The 25,320-nt window shown below is 39.8% G+C and overlaps 1 protein-coding gene across 3 annotated transcripts in view; it reads right to left on the reverse strand.

The window, feature by feature from the left end:
* The window catches only part of SLX4IP (SLX4 interacting protein), a 73,158-nt gene that overhangs the window by 29,286 nt on the left and 18,552 nt on the right, over positions 1-25,320 (reverse strand). For all 3 annotated transcript variants that reach the window (XR_008483967.1, XM_054290363.1, XM_054290364.1), the window contains exons 4-5: positions 9,782-9,871; positions 6,674-6,797 (exon numbers count right to left, since the gene is read on the reverse strand). Coding sequence is in view for 2 of the 3 variants with exons in the window: in XM_054290363.1 (XP_054146338.1) it covers positions 6,674-6,797; positions 9,782-9,871 (214 nt within the window). In the remaining variant the exon portion in view is untranslated. The remainder of the gene's footprint in view (positions 1-6,673; positions 6,798-9,781; positions 9,872-25,320) is intronic.

Below are 25,320 nucleotides of genomic sequence, written 5' to 3' on the forward strand. Positions count from 1 at the left end.
GTTACACTTCCAGGTCAAACTTCTGGTTGCAATTAAGTAAATTCCTCTGAATGTTTCTAGGGAATTCACATTTCTTTCAGGTTTTATTTCAAATCCCTATTCTTTCTTGTTTACATTTTAACCAAAACAATATTGCTCTCTTCAGAAGTGTTAAATAAAGAGCACTTTTTTCCAAAAGGAACCCCATAGTTAATTTCAAGGTAAGAATCAATCCCTTTCTTGTCACCTCATTTAATGTACAGTTGAATTACAGGCAAAAGACTATTAAACCTAGTTAATTTTTAGAATCACAACATTTCAACCAAAACAGGGAGCACTCCAGAAACCCCAAACCTATGCAGCGCTAGTGCTTAGTGCTAAAGCAGGTCCCTGAGCTGCACCCTGAGAATCCATCCTGCGCATTCCTGATCCCAAGGGACGGGAGCAGCTTCAACCCTGCAGAGAGCACACACAGAGAGCACCTCCAAGAGGGAACGATGTGGCAGAGAGGAGTAAGGCAGTCAAGTAACAAACAGTGCTCAGGGACAGATTTTCAAATTGGCTTCATGTGCCCTCCAAAAATGCTGAATTCCCACTTGGAACAAGCATGCCAAGGGCTCTTTCCAAGGGTATGTTCCCTGGCCTAGATGAGAGTCACTTTGATATTCTCAGGTGAGTATCAAATCAGAAATTAAAGGTGGGGTTCATCTTGCCTAACTTGAAACACCTGCATCAAACTAGTACCCTAAACTTCATTTTTAACTGATAGAGATAAATTACCTATTAACTTCCAGCCAACTCTGAGAAACTGAGACACACCACTCCACTTTGTAAAGACACATGATTAATGGATGCTGATTTTTTGCCTAACTATAGAAAGAAAACTCCAAAGATAAACTTTAAATTTGCATAAATATCTGTGTCATTGCATAAACTGTAGTCCTAGCAGCAAATTCCCTCTGCAGAAACATTTGGATGATGAAGGGAGACCTTTATAGTTTACATAGATATGTAAGAGAGTAGCTGTTTGTGCATGCAAGCACAATTTTTTTTTGCACACACACATAACTAGGACTTATTTTCATACTATTTTTTCTTCTCATAAAATGAAAAAATTCATATGGGAAGAAGAGACAAACAGAAATGAGATGAAAGCAAGAGAAAGTGATACAATCCATTAAGGCAGAGAGTATTTTAAGGCTAGAGATCAAGACTGTTTTTAAAACCAACACCAAATTCTTCCTTTTCACAAGAATACACCGAATTAAACAACTGTCCTGTTGCTTTTTTCAATCCAATGCTACCTATATAAACCACTTTATTAAGGACATCTTTAAATAAGTGTGACATTTCGCGAGGAGCGGCCACCAGGGAAGAAGCAAAATTTGGAGAATTTTGAACCCAGCTGGTGCTGCAGCTGCAAATATCCCCCGTCAACCAGGGACAGGCCCTGCTGAGGCCTCTGCCAGTGTCAGTGCCGCCACAGGAGAGCCTGCCAAAGGCACATGCTCGAGCCCAGGCCGTGCAGGCTCCTCCCAGCCTCTGACTGGATGGGGCTCAGCTGCAGAGGGGCACAATGGCGAGGAAGGCCACGCAGGGAAGCCCAAAGGTCACTACAGCCAAACACCTACAAGGGGACCCTAAAACACAGGGGCCGAGTGCACGTGGTTACCTCCCTGACACTCTGCCAGGCTCCAAGCCCTCTGAGCTCAGGCCTTTAGTGCAGCACAGGAGATTCTGCCCCCTCCCTGGAACACCCTCCCATGTTGCTGTGGATGCAGTGCAAGCCTTTATCATATCTGTTATCCTTTGGCAAAGAGCTCCCCGGCTCTCCTAACTACCACAGCATTTCCATTCATTTGATACGCCCTTGCTCTCAAACTGGAAGGGAATGAGACAAGAAATTATTTCACAAATCTTGGTTATATTCCCCATAATTGATATATTTTCCAGGCTGAAGAGTCCAGGCATATGTAACTGTTCCCTGTATTGCATTTCCTCATCCTAGATCATCTCTGTTGCCCTTCTTGGCATTTTTCCCAATTTTACTACAATCTAAGGTAAGATAGGAAAAAAAAAATCACAAAAAAAGAAAACACTCAAAGAGCATGTAAGTATGGACATTTCTTTCGTTCTTGTCAAATGCCCATTACCCCGAGGAAAGGACAAAATGACAAAAACAAGAGTTCAGATATATAACCTTGACCTTCTAGAAGAAGAATGCTTTGGTGAAAAACAGATACCTTTATTCCCCATTATCTGGCTGTAAAAAATGGGGGGTGGGGGCAAGGGAAGTAATCTAAAGCAAAACCAGGAAATATTAGATACAAGATACTAATCAAAACATTTTTCATAAGTTATTGCATAAGTTACTGCATACTTCAGGGAGCTCTGTTGTCACAGACAGATGAATGTTAGTTTAAAGTTCACACAGATCTGCAGGACTTGGCCACAAATCATAAATGAGTCCATTGCAGAGAAGCTGCAATGTAATTTTTTTGAGAGACAGATATTACAATGTGCAACTCCAAATCTCAAAGTTCATAGCAAAGACTCCTCCCCAGACCCCTATGGCAGCACCCATTGAAATGCTGTAAAGCTGCTGTTCAAGCAAGGCCAGTGAAAAGATTTTAATTCAGACCCAACCAAACAGTTTCACAGCAGAGGAGTGTGAGTTAACAGCTGGGAGGGTGGGAATAAATCAGTTTTGCTGTTACAGGATTACAATGTGGGACATACCCTATGAGCATTTCCCACAATTCATGTCCTACAGCAATACTGAACACTCCTAAAGCAAACTGGGGCAGTCTGAAAAGGGTGTTTCCCTTAAAAACATCATAATGTTCAAATTAAAATGCAAGGCCAAAAGAGTTTGGAATATTTGCCATCATGATTTATTGTATATTTTTTGTGTGCTTGCAGGAGCCAAAAAAATTGTTTCATAAGCAAGAGAAATATATTTTCTTATGAAATTGCATCTTATGCGTTTTTCTTTATACTAAATAAGACATGAACTTTGACTCCAGATCTTTGTAAGGCTGAACTACTCATAACTTCCAATTTCTCATTTTAGTAAGCTTGTCACAAGTTAATGTCTGAGAATTTCAAGTCTGAGATGTCCACCTGTTAATAAAGTACAGTCACATTTGTAAAAAGCAACTGGGTCAAAAGATGGAGTCAGGAAACATGATTACAGCAAGCCCCATTTCATGAGAAGAAAGTTAAAAATATATAAAAAAAGTACACAGAGTCCCAGGGAAAGCAGATAAAATCAAGCTGGGAGCTCACTGTGCCATGTGACAGCATGCTCTCTAATTATTTTCACTGTAGAAGAGACTGTACAATAAAAAGATCTGAAATCAGAGCAAAAATGTCCCACCCTCAAGCCAAGAAAAACAGCAAGGATGCTAGGGAAGGAATGAGAGTAGGTCTGAATATTACTTGTAGGAAAAACATAGTTACCTTTTTCCTCCCTCAAGAGGGGGAAGAAGGTCAGTTTACAATATACCTTCTTCCTTCCTTCCATTTCTAACACTGACATTTTCATCAGCCACATTTTTTTCACTTCTCCTTATTGTTTCCTCTGTGCCCATGTAAACCTCACCTTCTTCCTTATTGTTTTCAGTTCTCCCTTTGCCATTTCTCCTGTACTTAATTCCTCTACTCAGACCTCTGTAGTCTCCTCTTAATTCTCACTGCTCTTGATCAAAACCAGATACTTTCTGTGGAATGTGAACCTTCAGATAATGCAATCACAAGCCATACCTGGCTGATGCCCTTTTGCATGATTTTGGCCATGCAGATTGCATGCAGGCAAAATTCACCTTTGAAAATCCACCCCATTTTAAATTTCTCTTTAAAAAAAATAAAATAAACCAAAGTCAAACACATTCGGACATTAATTAAAAATAAGAATCAGAGAATTTACACTGAAGCCTATGTCCAAATACTAAATTAAAGCTTACTTTGGCAAATTGTTTGTACTGGCCATTTGGGAAGGGTGTGGAAATTGTTCAGACAGAAGGAAGAATAGGAAGAACTTGCTTGTCTTGGCTACTTTCTCTCATTTTTCCATTCTTTCCTTCTTTCTTTCTTCTCCTGTGTGTAACACCCACAGATTTCCTAATGAGCTGGTATGCGACCCACCACACACTGCAGTGTGGGTGTAACTCAAATGAAAAAGAAATGTAAATTAACAAGTAACTCGCATGGATATTTACATTAAGTGTTACAAAAATTGAAAGGTAGTGTCAAGTAATACTAATATTAAACATAATATAATGTTAATACTAAAAAGAAGCTGTGATAGGTGAAAATTTTCTCTTCAAAAATGTTATAGTAGTGAGGAAGTAGAGGACTTAACAAGTCTTAAGGTAGCTTGGCCTCTAGTTCTGAAATGAAACCTAATACATCATGCCTTGACGTTAAAGGTAGTGTAAAATCTTATTAGTACAGGTCTCATAAGTCTCTTTTCTAGAAGTGTTGAATACATCCTTCCGTGTGAACAGCAAATAGTTAAAATTGACTTGAAAAGATGCAACTCCAGGCAGGGGTGGAATGCTGACGTGGGACACTGGAAGGAGTAAGCCAGCAGTTAATAACCATGTGCAGGATCCCTCTATGGTTACACACCTCTTTACAAGAGCAGGGGGCTCACAGCAGTGCAACTCCACGCAGACTTGGATCACTTGGAGCAGCAGAAACCACACAGAGCTTGAAGACCTCAGAAACTCCTGAGCTCCAGAGGCAACAGGAGCTGCAGCTGAAGCCTGTTCCCAGCAGCACCTCCATGGAGCACACGGGGCTCCTGCACTCCCCTGTGTGGCACTGCCAACACAGAGCCACCCCTGTGCTGCAGTGTGGCACTCACCTGTGTGACAGCACAGAGCCTCCTCCCTGCAGGCCACAGACAGAGCCCTGCTGGGGGCCCAGGAGCAGGCACAGCACCAGGGGCACTGCTGCAGCCCCCCGGCTCAGCTCCAAGGGTCAGTCCTTGCAGGCAGGGCCCCTTGCCCCACTGAACACCCACCTATTCTGTTATTTCTTTCCCAGGTAAGCACAGACTCCAAGGGAACTTGAAGAAACTTGATTCTTGGGCTTGAACAAAGCGCTCCTTTCTTACAAATTACAGCCTTGAGCAAGGCAGGCTGAGAGAAAAAGAAAGAGTTGGCTTCGGAAGTGAAGCTGAACATGAGTGTTCGTTATCACAGCCTGTTTTCTTCCTTTAGTTCTTTATTGTTAATTAATGACGGTGAGATTAACTGCAGAAAACTGATGGAACAGTCATTCTGCCTCATCCAAAGTAAATATCCTTTAATCTAACACTGTCACTGATATTACTGATGACCTTCTCAAATGCATTTCCCTAAGTTTTTAATTTTCAGGAAACAAGGGGAAGAGTCAAGCAGAAGAACAGCTCCCAACCCTGGGACAGCACATCAGTATTTTCACTGAAAAGCTCATGATGTGAAAGAAAATAGAAGACTCTAAATTCTAACAAACACACTTAAATTAATGTTGCATCTACCCACATATATAACAAACAACTATTATGTCTGGCAGTTTTACCTTATAAAATCATAACTTTTTTCAAAACTTACTTTTTACTACGGCAGGAAACTTCAAAAAATAAATAATAATAAACATCCCTTCATAAAAGAAAACACATAAAAACCTCAACAGATCTTAGAAATTCAGATCCCACCATCTGCAATGTTCACTCAGAATCAGAAAAGTACCAGGGTCTGAAAGTTCATGTGCTTGACAAATAATAATGATATTTTAAAGGGATAAAATGTAGTTTCAACTTGCAAGGAAGAAAAGGGTTTGGAAATCCTTCAGTGGCCTGAAGCACCTCTTGCTTATGAGGTATTGTGTTCCTGAGGGGTGGGAAAAAGCCCCTGTCATGCCAGAAGAACCTGGCTCCCATATATGCCTAAAACGTTGCAATATGAAGCCAACCATACAGTATATAACTTGTGTTTTATCATTATTATTGACAATAGCATGCAAAACTGCAACCACCAATCACCATTCTATAGGAATACACCTTTTTCAACAAAGGAAAGCATTTTAAGAGGCAAAGAACTTGTTCCCAATTGGAACTGTTCATCCAATACATGTTGAATTGTAAAATTTACGAGCCTGGTGATGATATAATACAAGTATGTAATCCCATGCATTGCAGAAGCCCTTCTCCAGTAGAGATCTCTCCTGGATTGAAGGAGATGTGACAAAGCATGGCCAGCACAGAGCTTTACTGCTGCAGCCCTGCTCTTCTGAGACACGTTTATAACTGCTCCAGGCTAGTAACTAACACAGTAATTTTTTGCCTAAGAACTATTTAAAGATAAATTGCTGTATAAGACCAACAGATGAGCCTGTCAACTGCAAACCCCACATTATGCTAACAATGAAATGGTGGTAAACAAGAACTGGCAGCCATTCAGCCCCAAAGCTGATCTAGCAGTAAGGCCCAAGCTGCACTGACTAATAGTACCAGCATTATGTTCATTTTTAAGCAACACAGAAAATTAAAATCCACTTAATTTTTTCACTAACATAGCTGAAGTAATTCCAGACCAAAACATCAACTATTTCAGGCCTTGCTGATGGCAAATTTCTCACAGAAAATATAAAGAACAGCATTTTCCACGGCACTTTATGGCACACTAAGTGAAATAATTTCTGTTACCGGTAAGAAACAAAGGCCCAGATGATCCCTGTTCCGTGGGCTTCCACTGACCACGCTGTTTACGTGCCTCCAAGTAGTGTTTGACCCTTGACGCAACAACTTCTTCCAGCAGCCTGCAGACCTCCTGAAAGAGAAACCACTGGCCTGGTTTGATCTAAATTTACAGAAATGCCTTCAGGCACACAGCAGAAACCAATACAAAATTACCCCCTCTCCCATTAAAAGGAAAAACATCGAGGAGAAACACATGAATTAGGAAATGGATGGGAACGAGGAAGGGAATCACACAATTTTTCTAAAGAACAAAAGAGGAAGTAGATTATGAAATTCTTACTTGGCAGATGAAATACATTATATTACAATACTAACTTTTTAAAACCAGAAATTAGTTTCACATGCATGCAAAGTAGGAAAAAATACATGTTAAAAATGTATCACAACATTAGGTATTGAAGCAAAATTTTAGTAAAAATCCTCTCAGGAATTGTCACCACACTATTTGTGTTTAAGAATCCTTATAAACAACAACAGATATTTTGCTCCAATTCTGAGTAATTTGGGGGGGTGGGGGGAGTGGATAAGACTGAGCAAATTAGGTCACAGCAACTTAATTGCTCTAATTAATTTAGATTTTTCTGCTCCTAAACATAACTGTTCATATCTTTCATACTTTCTTCAACAAAGCACAATAAACCCACAGACAACTCAGGAAGAGCAAAACCTTCTGCCAGAATTAGCCAGGAAAAAAAATCCCACTTGGAGTAAAAATCAAAAGTTCATCTCTTGGATACCAGAATAAGTTTTAAGCTTAATACACACACACACACATCTGAGACTTTTCCCTCAGTATTCTCATTTTCCATTGTTCATAACTATGTGCTCACAGCAATGATACTTTGTGGCACACAAAAATATAATTTTACCTCTAAAATGTGTTAGGGTAATAGATAAAATTATATAAGTAGTATCTAAACTATCTTGCCTTGAAATTTCCTTTTGATTAATGTAGAAAGCACTCAGAACAACAAATTTTTAATAAAAATCTAAATGAAAGCAGGGCATATACATTAGTCAATCACAACCAGTACTTTCCCTTTACAGTAAGAAATCCATTTTCCGTTCTGCTTGTAGAGCACGATTATAAATTTCTGTATTTGCTTGTCCTTCTGTTTAACTCATTAAAGTGCTCCCATTACACATTCCTTCATGGAGTTACAACGAGAAGGTCTCAGAAGCAGCAGAAACATGGTGTGTCTTTGGTTCCTTCCACAGCAATAAACATTACCTTGCACTTCCTTCATTTACATGGAACATATTTCACTTGTTAGCCTTATGGAAATGTTATTTAAGCGGCTCCCCACAAAGAACCATACAGACCTCAGAGAGCAAAGATAAAACTGTGACTTGGCCATTCCAGGGGAAAAGGGGCGTGGAAGAAAGGGCAGGGAAGTTGGCAGGGCAGAAAGAGGGGAACCTGCAGCATCTCCCAGCAAGGCCAGGAGCCCTCCCCACGCAGCCGGCCACAGCGGTGTGCCACGGGGCCGACTCCAGCCCCGGCTGTACTCCCTCGCTCCAGGGCCGTGCCTTGGGCACTGGGGGAGTTCCACCCTTCCCTCCACAGCCCGTGCTCCGAGGGGACAGCAGCACCAGGCTCCTGGAGCTCAAGCTGATGACTTCCAGCCAGGGTAAGCAGGGATCAGCGGGAATTGTTTGTTACAGAGGCATCCACATTTCCCACAGACAGCCGGAGAGGGCTGCGCCACCACGAGCATTTTTCAGAGTTTGGAAACAACAAAAATGCAGAAAACCGCTTGGGATGAACATGTAAAAGCTCTCGCAAAAAATACATTGAAATAATCTTTCTTTAGGACCTTTTCTCCCCTCACTTTCACAGAGATTCTGCCTAGGACTTTCAGGAAGTGAACTGCAAAGCTATTTGACTCACACTTCTCAGTTGCTGAAAATATACAACCTTTGTACTTCTCTTGAAACATGCACTCATAGAAATGCACCGAATGCTGTCCTGTCATGCCTCTTTATTAAATCAATCGTGAGCTAATTTCCTGAAATTCATCTCTTTTGTTTTGGCAGTCTTACAAAATACATTTTGAAAACGTTTAAAACTCAGATAACCAGGACAGCAAAACTTGATATAAAACAGAAAAGGTAATGAGCATTCATTTAGCCATAAAAAAGAAATCCGAGCGATTTTTCCTATTTTCTTATTCCTGTGCTTAATAAAGCACAAATCAGATGAACCACATGCTGCTAAACGCTGTGCTGTTGCTCCCTCAGGATCCGAAGGCACTGTTTCTTTCAGCTCCGGTGAAATGCATGACTCTGGGATGTCTGGGGCTGTGCAGTGACAGGTTAATGATGGCATTATTGGGGAAGCTATCTGCTGAAAGTGCGTAAGGGAGACTTGCGGGAAAGCGCGCAGGCATCCCAAACACGTCCTGCCCTCCCTTTCAGCGGAGCAGGGAGCTTCTCACGTTCCCACACGGGAGAGCTCCTGCCAGACACAGCACGAGCTCCTCTGAGATTCCCTGCAGCCTGATCAAAGCTACGGGCAGACTTTTGCTGCTCACTGATTTCCCACTATTTCATCAGGATATACACGTGACGCTTAAAAATAATGGAAGTTTCTTTTCATACAAGGCAACAGTTCTACTATGGTTTATCTTACATATTTATGTTTTCTTGCGCTCTCTAAATGCAACATCATTTACAATTCTCAGAAAGAGGAAAAAATTATTAGGAAGATATTTCACCATCAAAATGATACCTGCCACAATCTGGTTTGTATCACTCAGGATAATTTACAAGCATTCATGAGAAACATTTTTAAATTAAAAGTTAAGTCACAAGAATACACACAGCACACATGCATGCATAAATGTGCACACACAGAGTTTAAAAATTAAAAAGCAAAATCATTGGTGACCCAAATAGCACATATGGCTGACTTAGGGGTCCCATGGCAACAGCTGATGGTTAGGTATAACTAACAATATTCTCCTAACACTGAAAAATGCTGAACAGTTCACGGCAATCCAGCTTTTTCCCTGCAGCCATACACTTTTGAAGTAGAATTGATATTTGTTGTACCTCTTTCTCATGATCTGAAAACCAGCTGGTGTCTTTACTGGAGCCTTGAGGCAAAATATGGACATCCACCAAGACAGCAAAGTTCCCACACTGGAAAAAAAAAAAAAAAAGAAAAAACATGTTGAACTGTAGCTACTAGGAAGCACATGTCGAGCAGACAGGGAGATAATCAGGTAAGCACATGTATCTGATTCAGAGTTACAGCAGGCAGAACATTAAATCATGGAAGCTTATGAAGTATGGAATTACAGATTTATCATTGCTTTTGGACTTTACAAGGAACAAGAGCACCAGACCTATCCTGGAGAGCTCACTGAAGTGTTCATATGACAAGCACAAGTATGTGGAATTTACTTCTTCTACCTAAATGCCTCTTTTAAATCTGAGTTCAAGCAAATTTTAATGTGCGAAAAATTAGCCATTCCTTCACCAAACTCACATAGTTCTACTTCTGAAAACTTGGCACCACATTAATTATCTGGTTGGTGCTTGAAATTTATTATCTAAAAATTCAGCATCTTAGAAGTGTTTTCCTTTCTCCAAGCTACCTTATGTAAAGAAGAGCAAGTCTGAAGGACTTGTCAGTGGATATCTGGCACTTAGCACATCTGTCACCTGCACTTTGAATGGTTCAATAATCAGGCTCACCTATTACAGTTATTAGGATGACACAGCTACTTGCCAAGACACATCAGCTATTTCTGAAACTCCTTGATAGGTGCACCTATATCTCAGGCTTATGCTGTAGCACAAGTACAGTTGCTGAGAGTACCCTTACCTATACCATTAGCACTAAGAGCAAAAAGATTTAGCATTAATTTTACTGATCATAACAGCATATTCGTTAAATTTAAAATCTCTTGGTTAATAAACACTAAGATCTGTAAATCAACTGCAAACAGAAGTTTCTAAATAATGATTCAAATATAATTAAAATGTAATTCATGGCCAATATTGTGTTGTAGCTACAATACAAAAGTTTGGCAAACGAGACAGGCATTGTGAAATAACTTTGAGAAACTTCTAAGTTACTTATAGGTATCAGTCACTGAAAGAGCAGAATGCTTTGATCTATTGTATCAAAAGGCTTCTCTTTCCTCCAGAGAACCAAGAATTGCCAGATGGCTGCCACAGCAGGCTTTTCCAAGCTTTAAATGGATGACAAAATATCTCACAAAAATCTCTGGTGAATCATTAGTCAGCTCCAGCAAACTTTAAATTGACTACTGAACTTCAAAGTTAGCAGACGCTGCAGATTATATAGTGAAAGCCAGTAAATTATTCATGGTTCAGCACTAATAACAACAAACAAGTATTTGATACATCAAGAAAATTCAAGTTATCAAATGCTCCATGTTAACTGGTATCATTTTCTATTGACTACAAAACTTTATACACAGATACAAAGTATAGACCTGTTTTTCAAGGAGACAGTGTTTGTAATTATTTTCTTCTGAGTGGCACTGTTTGTCTCAGTCGCCAATCTTGAAATGATTGGAAAAAAAGAAAATAACGAACCACATTCAAAACTATACAATGGAGCAGTTAATATTATCTTGAAAATTTTACAAACACAATAAACATTTGTTGTGCTTCAAAGAAAAAACAGATATAAATAGCACATGAATCTTTATAATAGTCAAGGTTTCCCAATGGAAGGACGCTTTCTCTCCCTCTGAGCTTTGGAGCACTCTTCTTTGTACACAGCACACCTGGAAATATTTCAGTAGCCACAAGCCAACAGCTTTGCCCCACAGTCAGAGCAGCTTTGGGACAGGACACAGGGAAGCACCACTGGCACAGGCAAAGTGGAGAAGGGGCAGTCAGAGAACAGGAGCGCAGCCCCTCCCGAGCCTCTCCAGCTCCTGTTCTTGGTAAGTGCTGGACTGATCTGAGTGACAGCTCCCATGCAGGCTCCCCTGCATTCCTGAGCTACACCTGCATTTCTGCTTCCTGTGCCTTCACAGGCTACAGCTCTGAGCAGCTCAATACAACCTGGGCTGCTCCAGCAGCAAAGGACAAGTACACAATAAATGCCAATACAAACAATGGCAGGGAACAGAGGCAAGTGGAGGAAAAATGTACACGGTTTATATTAGAAGATCTGATGCTTTTACAGAAGTTTCTGGTTTTATTTTTATTCTGATGACATGCAATTCCATGAAAATACTCGCTTTTATTTTAGTGGAAATGAAGTGTTTCCAGTCAGTGTGGCTGCAAGATGCAACTCGTGGCTCCTAAATACCACAACTGAGAGGCAAACAAAAAGAACGGCAACTTTTAATTTCACGCTTTCAACATCCATCTCAAAATTTGCATTGAAAATTATTTTTTGAGGTGTTATAGTAAAAACTGAAACTTGAATGCCTGATTTGATGGGAAACACATTTGTCAAGAATCAATAGGAAAATGTTTCACTCAAAAATTAAAGACAGAAGGAGATGCTCCAAGTTGATATCCCCCATAATTCTAGGTTTCAAAAACTCTTCATTTTTACAAGCTGTTTTTAATGTTCACATTCTTACTGTAACAGTCTAATGACATTCATTGTGTTACTAAACAAAGGGCTTTAAATGATCTCAGAATGTTGTTAGTGTATTGTTGTACAGCATTGGCATTTAATTCAGAACATCTTTTCAGAAATGAAATTGTTTATACAAATACATCAAACACTTCATAGACTCTACAAATTGAAAATATAACCAGACATGTAACGTAAACAGAACAAAACCCAACACAAAGCGGTCATTCAAGCAAAGTCATCTGCCCATAACCTGCTGAAACCTTGAAAGCAGCACATGCTAGATGGTGAACTGTTGTTGCAAAACCCAGAATGAGTAAATAAACCCAAATCAATACTTTTTATTGCTATACCCATTTTTACAATCAGCGGGCTTCAACATGGATGCTGCTGTTTCTATAAACTGCATCACACGAGCAGCATCAGAGCAGTCCTTATGCCCAGGGTGGGCTTGTCCTCAGTTGCAGCACTCCGAGCGCAGAGCCAGCCTCCCAAGACACATTTCAGGCTGCCCACTGCTGGGAGGATGGATGGGGACTGGAGGGTCAGAACTCACCGAAGCTCAGTTGGAACAGAAACACCAGAGTTTGGCTGGGCTTTGCAACGGGCAGGAAGGAGCTCGGCTGCAACCCTCACACACTCAAAACTCCAGAACTGCTCCATGATGAACATACAGGAACTGTTTATTTCTACTGCTCCCTCTTCCCTGAGCACTGTGCTACTCTGTTGTTACAGAGAGAATTTTACTCCAGTCTTAGATGATATCTACAGTTAAAAAAAAAAAGATAGACTTGATCCCAATGACCACTCCAAAAATGTCACTGGAAGCCCTTTCTGGCACTGTGACAAAATTGATAGGACATATCATCACTCTCCAGAATGCAAAAGCAGGGCCAAGAGATTTTGTGGGAAAAAATAAAATAAACCACACATAAGCTTATGCGAAATATCTTGTCTTAAAATAAAGAGGAAAATTTGAATATTTTCCATCCTAAATTCTTTCTGAAAATCACTAAGTGTTCTGCACTGAGTCAAGTGAGTTCTAATATCTACAACATAGAGTATAATTATGACCAATTAATCATTGGTCTATACTGTGCCAACTGTATTATAAAAAATTTACATTTTCCGGGCTTATTAGAAGTTTATTCTCCTCCTTTATCTTTGCGATCCCAAAGAAAATGATGTGTTTTCCTATTGTTTATACTATTAGCACCAAGGATTTGCAATCTTTTGACTTTTTCCTCTTACACAGCAATAGCAAGAGGCAGCATAGTGAGCATACAGCACAAAAGACATATTTGTCATTATACAACATTAAATTAACTTTCTTTTACAAGATTTGAGGTTATACACAGTTTCTCAAACCACAGGGACACTGTTCCAACACTTAAAAGCCTCAACCTGTATAAATACAGGAGTTAGGATAGGGATTTATGCCACCACCACTGCTGATGGCTATGAGATGATAAAGGAATTTTGGTGACAGCTAACACTGTACATTTCTCATTCTTTTAAGTAGATAAAGTTACAATTTGATATGTGTATGATTTTTCCACATATTTTTCTCAAGAATCTCAAGGGGTTTTTTTGGGGGGGGGGGGGGGTGTCATACTTCTAGGGAGAAAAAAAAGGCAAATCAGAGGGAGAAGGGGGAAAAATAACACAATTTCTTTTTTCCCACCAGGCAGGAAAGTTGCATGAAAATAGCGTTTCCCTGGTTAATGCTCAAAGCAAGATATTTCTCGAACTCTCTGTTTCAGAGGGAGGAGGATTTAGGCACTAACAGGTCAGCAGTGAATAGTTTTGCTGTCACCAGATTAATCAGGAACTCACCTAACAAGAGCAATTGACAATTACAGAAAAAATTTGCAACAGCTGATACAAGAGCAGAGCAGAACAGATGAGAGAAGCCTCCAGAAGAAGCCAAAAGCAGAATCCCTCTAGGAAATCATGTAACAAGTCCACTCTTCAAAATGCTCAAGTAATATGATGCAAATGTCAGAGAGGAAAAGGGGTATATTCCACTTCTGACCTTTTTTCTGGATAAGAGCTGCTTGTTTCTGGAAATTGTACAAAGCTTGTACTTTGTCATAAATTTATATCCTGAAGTTGTAGAACAGTTTCAACAAATAAATGCTTCTTATTAAAGAAGGATTATAGCCATCACCTAGATCTTTACAATTCCCTGCTTTCAAAGACCTATGGGGTCACTGCAACAGTAAAAAGGGAGCAGCAGATCAAGGGCAATGCTATGATGGTTCTAAATAGAAGATCTATCCTCAAAGATAGCTGCACTAAATTATACACAGATTCAGCAGGAATTGGACAATCTAAAATGCAGTGAGGAAATTCCCCTTTTACAACCTGCATACAAATTATATCTAAGTAATCTTTCACAAGCAGTTGGCTTGCTTTTTTTAGAAGAACAGTTTATGTATGAGGAATTCCTGAAAGGAGGAGTGTTTAATTTTCTGGTGTTTTAGTAGAAGAGAAGAAGCAGTTATCTGAAAATTCAATCAATAAGCTATAGGCACATTAAGATCCCATTGAGAGGTTTCCATGCCAAGCAAAGAGGTGTAAGCAGAGAACAAGCCTTTAGAACAATCCTCTGATAAATGTGGCCTGACAACTCATGAGACTAGGATGCAACATCAAGGCAGCATTAGACTCTTAACAGATGCAGATGGACAGGATATTAAACTTAAATGATGGGAAAAAGAAAACAAGAAATACTTGTGAGTGATTCAACCCTTAGGAAAACAAAAAACACTAAGGAACTTCAGATCTGCTGGAGCTGCGTGTGATACTGGAGACTTTCAAACTGAGGACTAACACACTGTTGTTAAAGCACGTAACAGTGAGCAATCCACCCAAATACACAGATTCAAATAAGTTAATGAAGACAACTCCTTCAGAAAACCCAATACCTGCTGAGGGAAAGGAGCTGCATGTTTCTAGCAAGGTAAGAATGCTGCAGTGCAAACAGAGCCTCCAGTTCATCACCCACAGCCAGGCTAAGCAGTAATTACTTAATCTAAACATCTGAACTGGTCCTGGAGAACTGCTCTATCAGGTACAACGTTGAAAAAGGCCTAAATTGCATGAGAGAATTAAGCTTAATTTATGTTGTCAATCTGTGCTGGTCTGATCCCAATTCCGTAGGAGGTTTTGTAGCCCACATATTGAAAAGAGGCATATAGTTGGAGCTCAAACAATTGCAAAAAGCAAGTTTTTCCTTGGGGCTAAGTCTCCAAGTAACAGTGCAATCTCACCATCATTTTGAAAGGATATACCATGTCCCTGCCTGTGTCAGGACTGATCCAGAAAAACAGAAATAGCAGCACACTATTTGCTCAAGATAATAAAAAGATAATTTGAGATTCCAACAAGCTGCTTTCATCCTCTTGTTGTGAAGTATTATTCTAAAAACGATGGTATTTTTTTAATCATTGTGAGCAAGCGATGATGAAATACCTATGTCTGCAACAACCCGCTTTCATCCCACTGCAAGCTGGGAAAGGTGAGTGGCCATATTAACTGAGGAGGTGAAAATGTTCACAATCTACCCAAATACAATTAACTCTTAATTGTAAATTTTTAAAGACACTTCCTAGGGCTTGGCCACACCAACAGAGTGCCACAGGATACCATACTATTGTTGTATCCCTTGATGATAGGTAAGTGGGTGCAGACAAATATTATTACCTTACCGAGCTCTTACCCTGAGCTATCAATAATAATAATGACAAAAACTTGCTCTTATGGATTTGGTAATTCATGAGAAGAATTGCTTTGTCATTGCTGTACTAAACTGGAGTTGGGGACATTCTTTCAGGTTCTACAAAGTCATTGTAGATTTTGTTTCTTCCCCAGGTGGAAAGAACAAGGAACTTGTACAAAACACTCTGCGTGGCTGAATTATTCGGTTTGTAATTATCAGATCCTACAGCAATAGGGATCAAAACAACTGCAATGACTACTAAAGCTTCCAGAACTCCTAAAGACGGCTAACTGTAACATGATAATACCTAATTTTAAAAGAAATTAGAGCCAGTAATAAAAAGGTTTGAGGGCCTTTTTCAGACATTCAACTTGTTAAATGATTTTCACAGGTTTTCCCATACATGCTTTACAGACTGTATTTTAATATTAATCTGCCAGACTTTAAAGCATCAAAAAAAGATCACCAAGTATGTATTGGCAAGCTACTGATGGATTTGCTCAGCATGAAAAGAGCCACCATACAAGAGGGCTGAGGAAATTAGCAATGTACCACCTGATTTTATGACTTTTTGCATATACCAGAAAATGAAGTGTAATAAAAATTAGGTGGAGACACCACCCTCAGTATCTTCTGATGTAAACTGTCAGAGGAAATAAAAGCCCATGTCAGATAGCACGAAAACACAATTTACAAGCTTCCTGTAAGGTGAAGCAGAGGCAAACCACAATGTTTGTTTCACAAGGTAACGGGCCCATTGCTGGGATGAAGGAGCAGCAGTTCTCCAGCACATGATGCACCCACGAATGTATTTCTGAGTTATTTGTCCAACAGCTGCAGGGATGGGCTGACTTCCCTCTCACAAAAACAGAACGGGGAAGTGAGGGCAGGTCCCAGGCAGGAAACTGTTCCACGTGTCCAACTTTGCAATTATTTCAGATTCCTTTTTATTCTAAGAGACGAGGCCTCACCTGCTCTGGAACTGCCCTCCCTCCCTGCCTCTCGTGACAGCCTTACCTACCGCAGCACACAGCTACTGAACGGGGAAGCAGGAGGCAGCACAAAACCAAACCCAACATCTGCAGCCCATGCTTCAAGCTAAAATATCTGCAGATGCTCGGTCTTCATGCCAAAATAATTTAACAGATTCAAGATAAATTAATTGCACATGATCAGATTTTAAGACAAATACATAAAGCAGAAGTATTTTTATTTGCGAAAAAAGTGTAGCAAGCCAAACTTCTTAATATTGTTAAATTTACTGAAATGGTTGAAATGTTACATTTTCCAAGTACGTAAAAGAAGTACTTTTAACTCTCTATTTTAACTAATTTGTCTAAATCCAGCCAGGAAAGTTTCAGAACAGCAAGAAAGCTTTTTCAGAAACAGCATAAGAAAAAAGTGACTCATGCTGAAAAAGGCATATTACACAAGTGACACCCTTTGGACAAAATCCTTCTATTAAGTGGGAGCATATTAAGTCAACACAGGGCAGAAGAGAAAAGTTCAACAAAATATTTGATGCTTTATCCACAGAGGTACAAGGGAAGAAACAGATGAGTCTTCCAAAAGAACAAGCGATGTGCTAATCTTATTGCTGAAAAAGCAGAATCAGATGATGGAGAATCCATCATATTTCAAAATGGAAACAGATCACCAAAAACCTCAAGGAATTATCAGCTGGCAAGCAAAGGGATATAATTTTTTTAATGTCCAAGAAAAGAAAATAATTTAATCTGGCATTGAACAGAGTATATAATAAATAGATGTTATGCTTAAATAAAAAGAAAAAAGAATAGGGGTAACAAGCAATTTATAAAAATATGTAAAATATGAACAGAGTTGAACACTGAGGAGTTGGTGAAAGGCAAGAATAGACTGTGGAAGGTAGCTGTTGGAGTGTTTGTCAGCAGAAAGGCTCCTGGGACTAAAACACGACCTGCTAAGGGAGCTCCTTCCCCATGTGTCTGTCCTTGCTCCTGACTGCCTCTGTCTCACATCTCCCACAGGGCAGCACCAACCAGAGCTGAGCAGGTGGAAGTGTCCCCCGCCTCAAACAGTTTTGATTCACCATCGGTTGTACAAGGCAGCCCAGCACCTACCGAGTCTGAGAGCAATAAACAGGGAGTGCCTATTCAGATATCCCTCCTGACAAACTGAACTGGTGATCCCTGGCAGGAGAGCAGGGCAATGAGAAGCAGGTGCTGCATGACAATTAACTTTAATCAGATGCAGCTGAAAAATGCACCTGACTGTGCTCCAAGCACGGCCCTTCAGGAGCCCCAGGAAGCCACGCTGACCTCTAAGGGAGGCAGGTGAGTACAGCATTAGGTGCTGGTTAACCAATATCTATTTACGTGCTCCCAGCAGCCACAACAAAGACTTCTAATTCATAAAAGTGAATCCTTCTGCAAATATTCCTCTTCCCACAAACTCAGTTTCTGAGGTTGGGAAGTTCTGACCATTTGTCTTCTAAAAATTTATTAAAATCAGTTCATTTACTCCAGTCTCTTCCAATAGCAGAAAGAAAGATCCAAACAAAGTGTGATTGTTTCTAACATGAAAACAAACATTTACAGAAACAAATTCAGTACTTTACATAAGCAGAGTGTAATCTCTAACTGGCTTTCCTGGTTTCTTTAATTCTTTTTCACACTAAGTGCACTGATAGGTATTATATTCACACATGGTCAATCACATCATGAAAGCCCAAGGAAAAACACTTGTGAGAAACACAATATACAGACATCATGGGTAACACATTGCTCATTTTCACCTATTATGAAGAGTAATAAAAACAACATGCTCCCAAGACTTCAGAGAAGCATTTTACAGAGGGAGAGGAGTGGAATGGCAAGGAGGACTGATTTATTCTCAAAAAATCATTTTTCCATTTCACTGGGATCAAAAAAACTGTTGCCTTAAAGAAAAAATGATGTAATTTTAGTACAGTCAAAAAGGACAACCAGTACCTAGGATTTCAACTGCTATTTGGGAATACCTTTTTTAAAAGTTTAAGTTTTACATTTCAAGGTCTTTGCATTATTTTTTCCCAAGTTTTCTGTGGATTCCGTTACTAATTGGAAATATTTCCCACAATTAAGTTTAGAAAAATGCCAGTGATAGTTAGCACCAACCCTCATACATGTGGAAAACATTAAAATCACTGAAAATGATAAATAGCATTGATTTTACGCAACAAAATGTAGACATTAAATATATCAAATATTATATTGGGTCCATACTGACTTGTATGCTCTAACAGCAACAGAAAGCCTACAGGAAGAGGTAAAAACATAAACAAATAATACTTTCCTCAACAGATATATTGGACTTTTGTCAACATGAGACCCTGGGTTTTACATCTCATAGGCTGCATCTGTATTTGGAAGTCATCAGTGATTGTTTTCTTCCAGAATTTGTGAATTGGTTTAATAAACTGCTTGAATATTTCAGATCCTGTGGCAAATCCAATCACAATGCACTAGGAATCACATGTTCTAGTTCATCATCATGTCATTCAACACCTGGGGACTTTCTGCACAGTTGCATTCTAACCTTCCATACCTCAGCTCCCTGCTCAGGGCTGGTACAAATGCAGCATCTGCCCAGAGCTCCATGTTCAGGGCTGGTACAAATCCAACATCAGCCCAGAGCTCCATGTTCAGGGCTGGTACAAATCCAGCATCAGCCCAGAGCTCCCTGTTCAGGGCTGGTACAAGTCCAGCATCAGCCCAGAGCTCCATGTTCAGGGCTGGTACAAATCCAGCATCTGCCCAGAGCTCCATGTTCAGGGCTGGTACAAATGCAGCATCTGCCCAGAGCTCCATGTTCAGGGCTGGTACAAATGCAGCATCTGCCCAGAGCTCCATGTTCAGGGCTGGTACAAATCCAACATCAGCCCAGAGCTCCATGTTCAGGGCTGGTACAAGTCCAGCATCTGCCCAGAGCTCCATGTTCAGGGCTGGTACAAGTCCAGCATCAGCCCAGAGCTCCCTGTCCAGCTCCAGTGCTGCCTCCACCCTTCAGCCAGGGAATCTGTGCATGGACCTTCTCCCTCAGCTCACCTTCAGCCTTTGGTGAAGGCCCTTGTCCATCCCCTCTGGAGGATCTGAAAGGGTTATGGCAGCCAGATTTCCTGTCCTTGCACTCACTCCCTCCTGTAAAGATGCCAGAGAGCTGTGATGCATATGGCTTCTGTTACAATGCGTGTTTTGACTTTTTCCCAACAGGTTCCACTGATTCCCATATCATTCATTCTGCCCCCTGGAGTTTGTGCTAATTTGCCCAACACAGATGTCAGACACTGAACTGACAAATTTCTATTCCTATCACTCAAGGCACTCTCACATACGTGGAGCAAGGATAGTTTAACAGGAGCAACATCTGCCAAAGTTTATTCTTCACACATATTCTAAAAGGTGGCTTTCTGTGTCCTTATTCCAGTGCAGAGTACAAATTAACTAAGACTAAATAAATTCATAAACTATATTAATACCCGTTGTTTCTTTTGCAGCTAAGAACATGATGATACTGGAAAATTAGTTTCCAAAGTTAATACATATGTATCAAAAAGGTCAGCTTTTTAACATACAAGTAAATAGCAAAATTCTACAAATGCATCTTAGCATCCTGTCCTGTTGTGTGCAAATTCAGAGAATCATGCTTAAGCTAATGCCTTCTCCTTCAGGAGGCTAATTCGGCTTCACTTGTCTTCCATATTCCCCCTATAATGAACTAAACTGCTGAAAAAATCCCACTTTCTATAAAACAGTCCCTTAAAATTCTTATTTTTATCATTTTCTATCAAAAATTAACATATATTTGTACATTCGTCAGGTTCTTTTTCTCTCTGCTCCATCTGTAACCCTATTGCACAAAACTCTCATAAGTTGCCTAATTCTTACATGAAAATTTTCCTGAATTTAAATTTGACCTTTTCTATACCTGCCAAGGTCAAAATTCCTCCTTAATGCATCTTCTAAACAGGCAAGGGCTACAGTAAAACTGACAGCACAAAGCAGCTCAATAAATTCAGCTATGTCATCTATTATCGGGTATCTAAGATGTCAACTGGCTGAATTAAATCTTGCTTAATTGCAATGTTTATGTCTACCCAGCAAGATGTTAAAATGGAAAATTAAAACTGAATCACTTAACATGTCTGCAGCACACCTAATTTCCCATAACCTGTATCCACCTGCTTAGCTCTCCAAGGGTAAAAGAAATAGAGTTTAAAGGCAACAAACTTGCCTGCTTTCTGTACTGAAACTTAATGCCCACAATCAATAAAAATGAGAGAACCAGCACTGTCAACTGCTTCATCTCTCCTGAGTAAGCAAATCATTATCATCAGTTCCAATACTGCTCCTCTGAAAAATGAAATGTTGAGACTGATGCAGCATTTGCATTAATAAAACCAGTGCAACAATCAGTTGCTAGAGATGTAAAAGCTAGGCCCAGATTACACTCCATGCCAACACAAACAACTGTTCCTTAGCTTCTTAGCTTGCTAGTCCTTTCAATTTACTGCCATAGCATGGAGATATAACTCCTATTTGCAATAAAAAAAAAAAAAAGAAAAAATTGGTGCATCAGCCCAAGAGAAGACTTTTTTCCCTGCTTGCTCAAGTTCTGGTCTATATCACTCTCAGTTCCCAAGCCTCTTTCCACTTCTCCTTATCTCAGTCTTCATTTTCCCACTGTCAAAGCCTGTTTTTCCAGGAAGGAAAGTTATGGTAAAGATGAGGAATATTGTTCAGCACCTCTTTGCCCTTTGGCACTGCTATCAAACACTGGGATTTTATCTGCCACATTAGCAGAGATCTTACAAAAAACACATTCCTTTTTGTATAATGTACATGGTGGTCACTCAAACAATAACCAGTAACAGATGTCTGAAGTGAGGAGAATGGACTATTTAAATAGAACTTTATAAATTCTGATGATCCCTTCCCAGATTTGAGACCTTGACACTTAATTTATAACTATCAGTATGGCCTATCCTTCCCTTTGTGTGTTTATTTCTAGTTCCAACCTGGTAAGGATCCTTTGCCCATCATGCCTTAAGTTTCTCTGTGACCTTGCAGATAATCTTACCCTCAACTTGCCTTCATTTAACAGTGCAGAGATAAAAAAGAAAAAAAAAAAACCCCTCGGCAAAGAATCCTGCACCCAAACAAGGAATTCTGTCAGGGCTATGAACTCACATGCTCACATAAAATTACTGGCTTCATTCAGCACCCTGCAACGACCACCTGGGAATGGTTTTCTTTCAAAGGAAACACAGAAGTATGAAAGAAATGTAACCTGCCAGAGTCCACTGAAATTTTGATGGTACGAGATTTGTATTTAAGTCTGCTTTCCCGGGCTTTTCAAACAGTGCTCTCACTCAATATGCATGGGAAATTAAGTAGTAACTGCTTCAAATATCCTTACAGGTCAATATTACAAGAAAGAATGTTAGAATTGGAATTTTAGAAGAAAATTCTCCATAAATCTATAGCTGTAAACCTTATCTGCCAACAGCACTTTCACACATATAGAAACAGCAGAACTAAAGATCCATTTGGTATAGTACAGAAGCAGATTTTAAGATTACGGTCTTTATAATGCTGCATTATGTTTAATTCCCTTGTTTTCAGAATTCCTTTTAAGTTAATAAAGATTTCTGTAAGCACTTCTGGATATAGATGCTTAAGAAAAACTATTTTTTTAAAATGTCATTAATGATCCAATCCATGTCACTAAAACAAAGGATATCACCAATAGTAGAAGCAATGGAAAAAAACCAGATTTTTAAAAGACATGGTCAGATTCTGCCATTGTAACAGCTTTGCATAGATGCAGAACAAGTTTACAGCCACACACAGAGACTGTCAATTGTTGTACTTGTGGACAAAACTTATCCTTCAGTATCTTTAGGCCTGTAGGTCCAGTAGAATTTTACATTCCTGATTAAATTTTTCAAACAGTCAAATAAAATTTACAATAATCCCGGAAAATGAGGAACTCTCAACATTTAAAAACTTTGCAATCAGCTTCAACAGCAAAACTCCACATGCATTTTGCTGATTTCAGACAGGAATTTCACGATGATTTGTAGGAAATAGAGACTTCCCCTCTCTCCTAAAGGCAGTGCAGCAGTAGGATCTGCCCTGTGCAGGCAGCAGATGAACAGACCTGTGAAGCATTTCTCCAACTGACAGATAATATTACAGGGCAAAAAGTTTCTTTCCTTCCTGGTACAACGCTGACCTGTACCCCTCTACTGGAAATGCACTATGTTCCAGAGGCCAGGCTGCCTCTTTGTACACAGCAGTTACACTGCTGATGGAACCTAAGCAATGCCTACCAGCAGTCAGGAATTTCACACTAAAACACATGACAGCAGATGCTACAAATATTATCTGATTTCACTGGTTACAAAACCAACCCTGTCATACAACTTTAAGTGTGAAAACCACAGGGCGAATCCAAAGGATGAAGCCTCACATGACAAATCACCTACCAAAGACAGGACTGTGCAAACTAAGGAACTTTGACAATATCTGCAGAGCTAGAACAGATATGGCTGAGATTTCACGTCCTGCAAGTCTGCATCCTTTTTAAGGGCCACATAGAAAAGTGTACTCTGGATAAATTAGGTTTAAAAACCTACATTTTTTTCCCATTAATTTCAACAGGAGAAAAAAAAACAAACCAAAAAACCACACCTACTTCACAGATTGAAAGGGGATTACCCTTTGGAAAGCAACAGCTCATTTTTTAATTTAAAAATTGATAGTATGCTAGCTGCACAACTGTCTTTGGTAAAAGGAATGAAAGAACAGAGATGACAGCACCTGACAGATTACAGCTCCTGGATGTCAGGAACCACAGAGACAGGAACAAGTGATCACACCATCCATTTAATCTGATTCACATTAATAAGAGCAAGACAAAAAGAAAAAAGAAAAAGACTTAGCTTTAACATGTCCAAGAACACTATTAAGCTTTGTTATAGTCACCTATGGCCATATATTTATCTTTATATTATTTTTTGCTTGAATTTAGTAACCAAGTTCCAGTCAGGGCTTTTTAAAAAGATGGAAAGACAAGCATTTGTACATAGCAAAGGCAGCAAAACCACATGTTATTCAACAATGCATAAGACCCACTGTGTTGCTAAGGGACACAGATAAATGAAGAGGAAATATTTCCTTTTTTGCCTGATATGAAGAATGAACTTGTGATCTGCTGTCATGTAATTAACATCAAAGAGAACAATAGAGATCAGGGTGTGTAAACATTTAAATTCATTATTATTAATGATTACAACATGGTAGGAGTGCTAGATGCTCCAAATCTTGCTGGCTTTAAAGTTTTTCAATATGCCCTTCAGCCTCCCTTCATTAGGTTTTCAGAGAAATACTGAAGAGTAATAACAACCCACAACAAAACTTCAATTTTATCAACCAAGTATTTGTCCAAAAATTCAGGTAAATGTACAAGTGTTTAAAAGGTGTCATGAGAAATTCACCCTTTTTGTATGAAATATTTTCTATAACTGTATGAAAATGGGCAGAGCGAAGCAGTGCTATAATAGAACACAATGACAATATCCTACAGAATGACTTGCAAAAAGGCCAAGGACACCACCCATGCTGCTTGATGACTACAAGTGCATTTATGAAGTTAAACGGTCTCTGAGTACAACCTTGGGAAGGGCAGGTGGAAAACTGATTAAGGAAAATCTGCCATCTGCTGACACACTGACTCCCACCGGGAAATGGGCAGGACTGGAAACCCACAGACACCTGCCCTGACTGGATCAATACAATTAACGTGCAGTAAACCATCAGCCTTCCTTTGGATTAGTACTGGGCAAGGATAAAACATTCTGCCACTCTGGGACACCTCAGGGGCCTTGCGTTCTCCTTCTGGGGCGCACAGGGGAACATGAAACATAAACCAGACAGCTGTGCCCGTCATCCCTGAGAATGTGCACCTTCCGACATCTGGATATTCCTGCTCTCCTCCCTGCTCCAAGTGCCTGAAAACAGCTTTTCAACCAATTCATCCTGCCACCCGAGATTTTTCAGCAGTTTGAGTATCCTTTACTGCTCCTAATCCTCATCTCATTATCAAGCCACTATGAATTCCTGCTTTACTCCTGCTGCTCCATGCCTTGTCTCGTTCCCAGCCTTCTCTGCACCTTTTAGTCCAGTTCTCAGCTTGACCCTGCCTGCACATCCCTGCTCCAGCACTGACATCCACCCTCCATTTTCCCCTCACTCCTGCTCCACTGCTCTC

Source organism: Melozone crissalis, unplaced genomic scaffold, assembly GCF_028551555.1.
Source record: "Melozone crissalis strain CALT ecotype California unplaced genomic scaffold, PUWL_Pcris_2 ptg000081l_1, whole genome shotgun sequence".
In the NCBI taxonomy this organism is placed as follows: domain Eukaryota; kingdom Metazoa; phylum Chordata; class Aves; order Passeriformes; family Passerellidae; genus Melozone; species Melozone crissalis.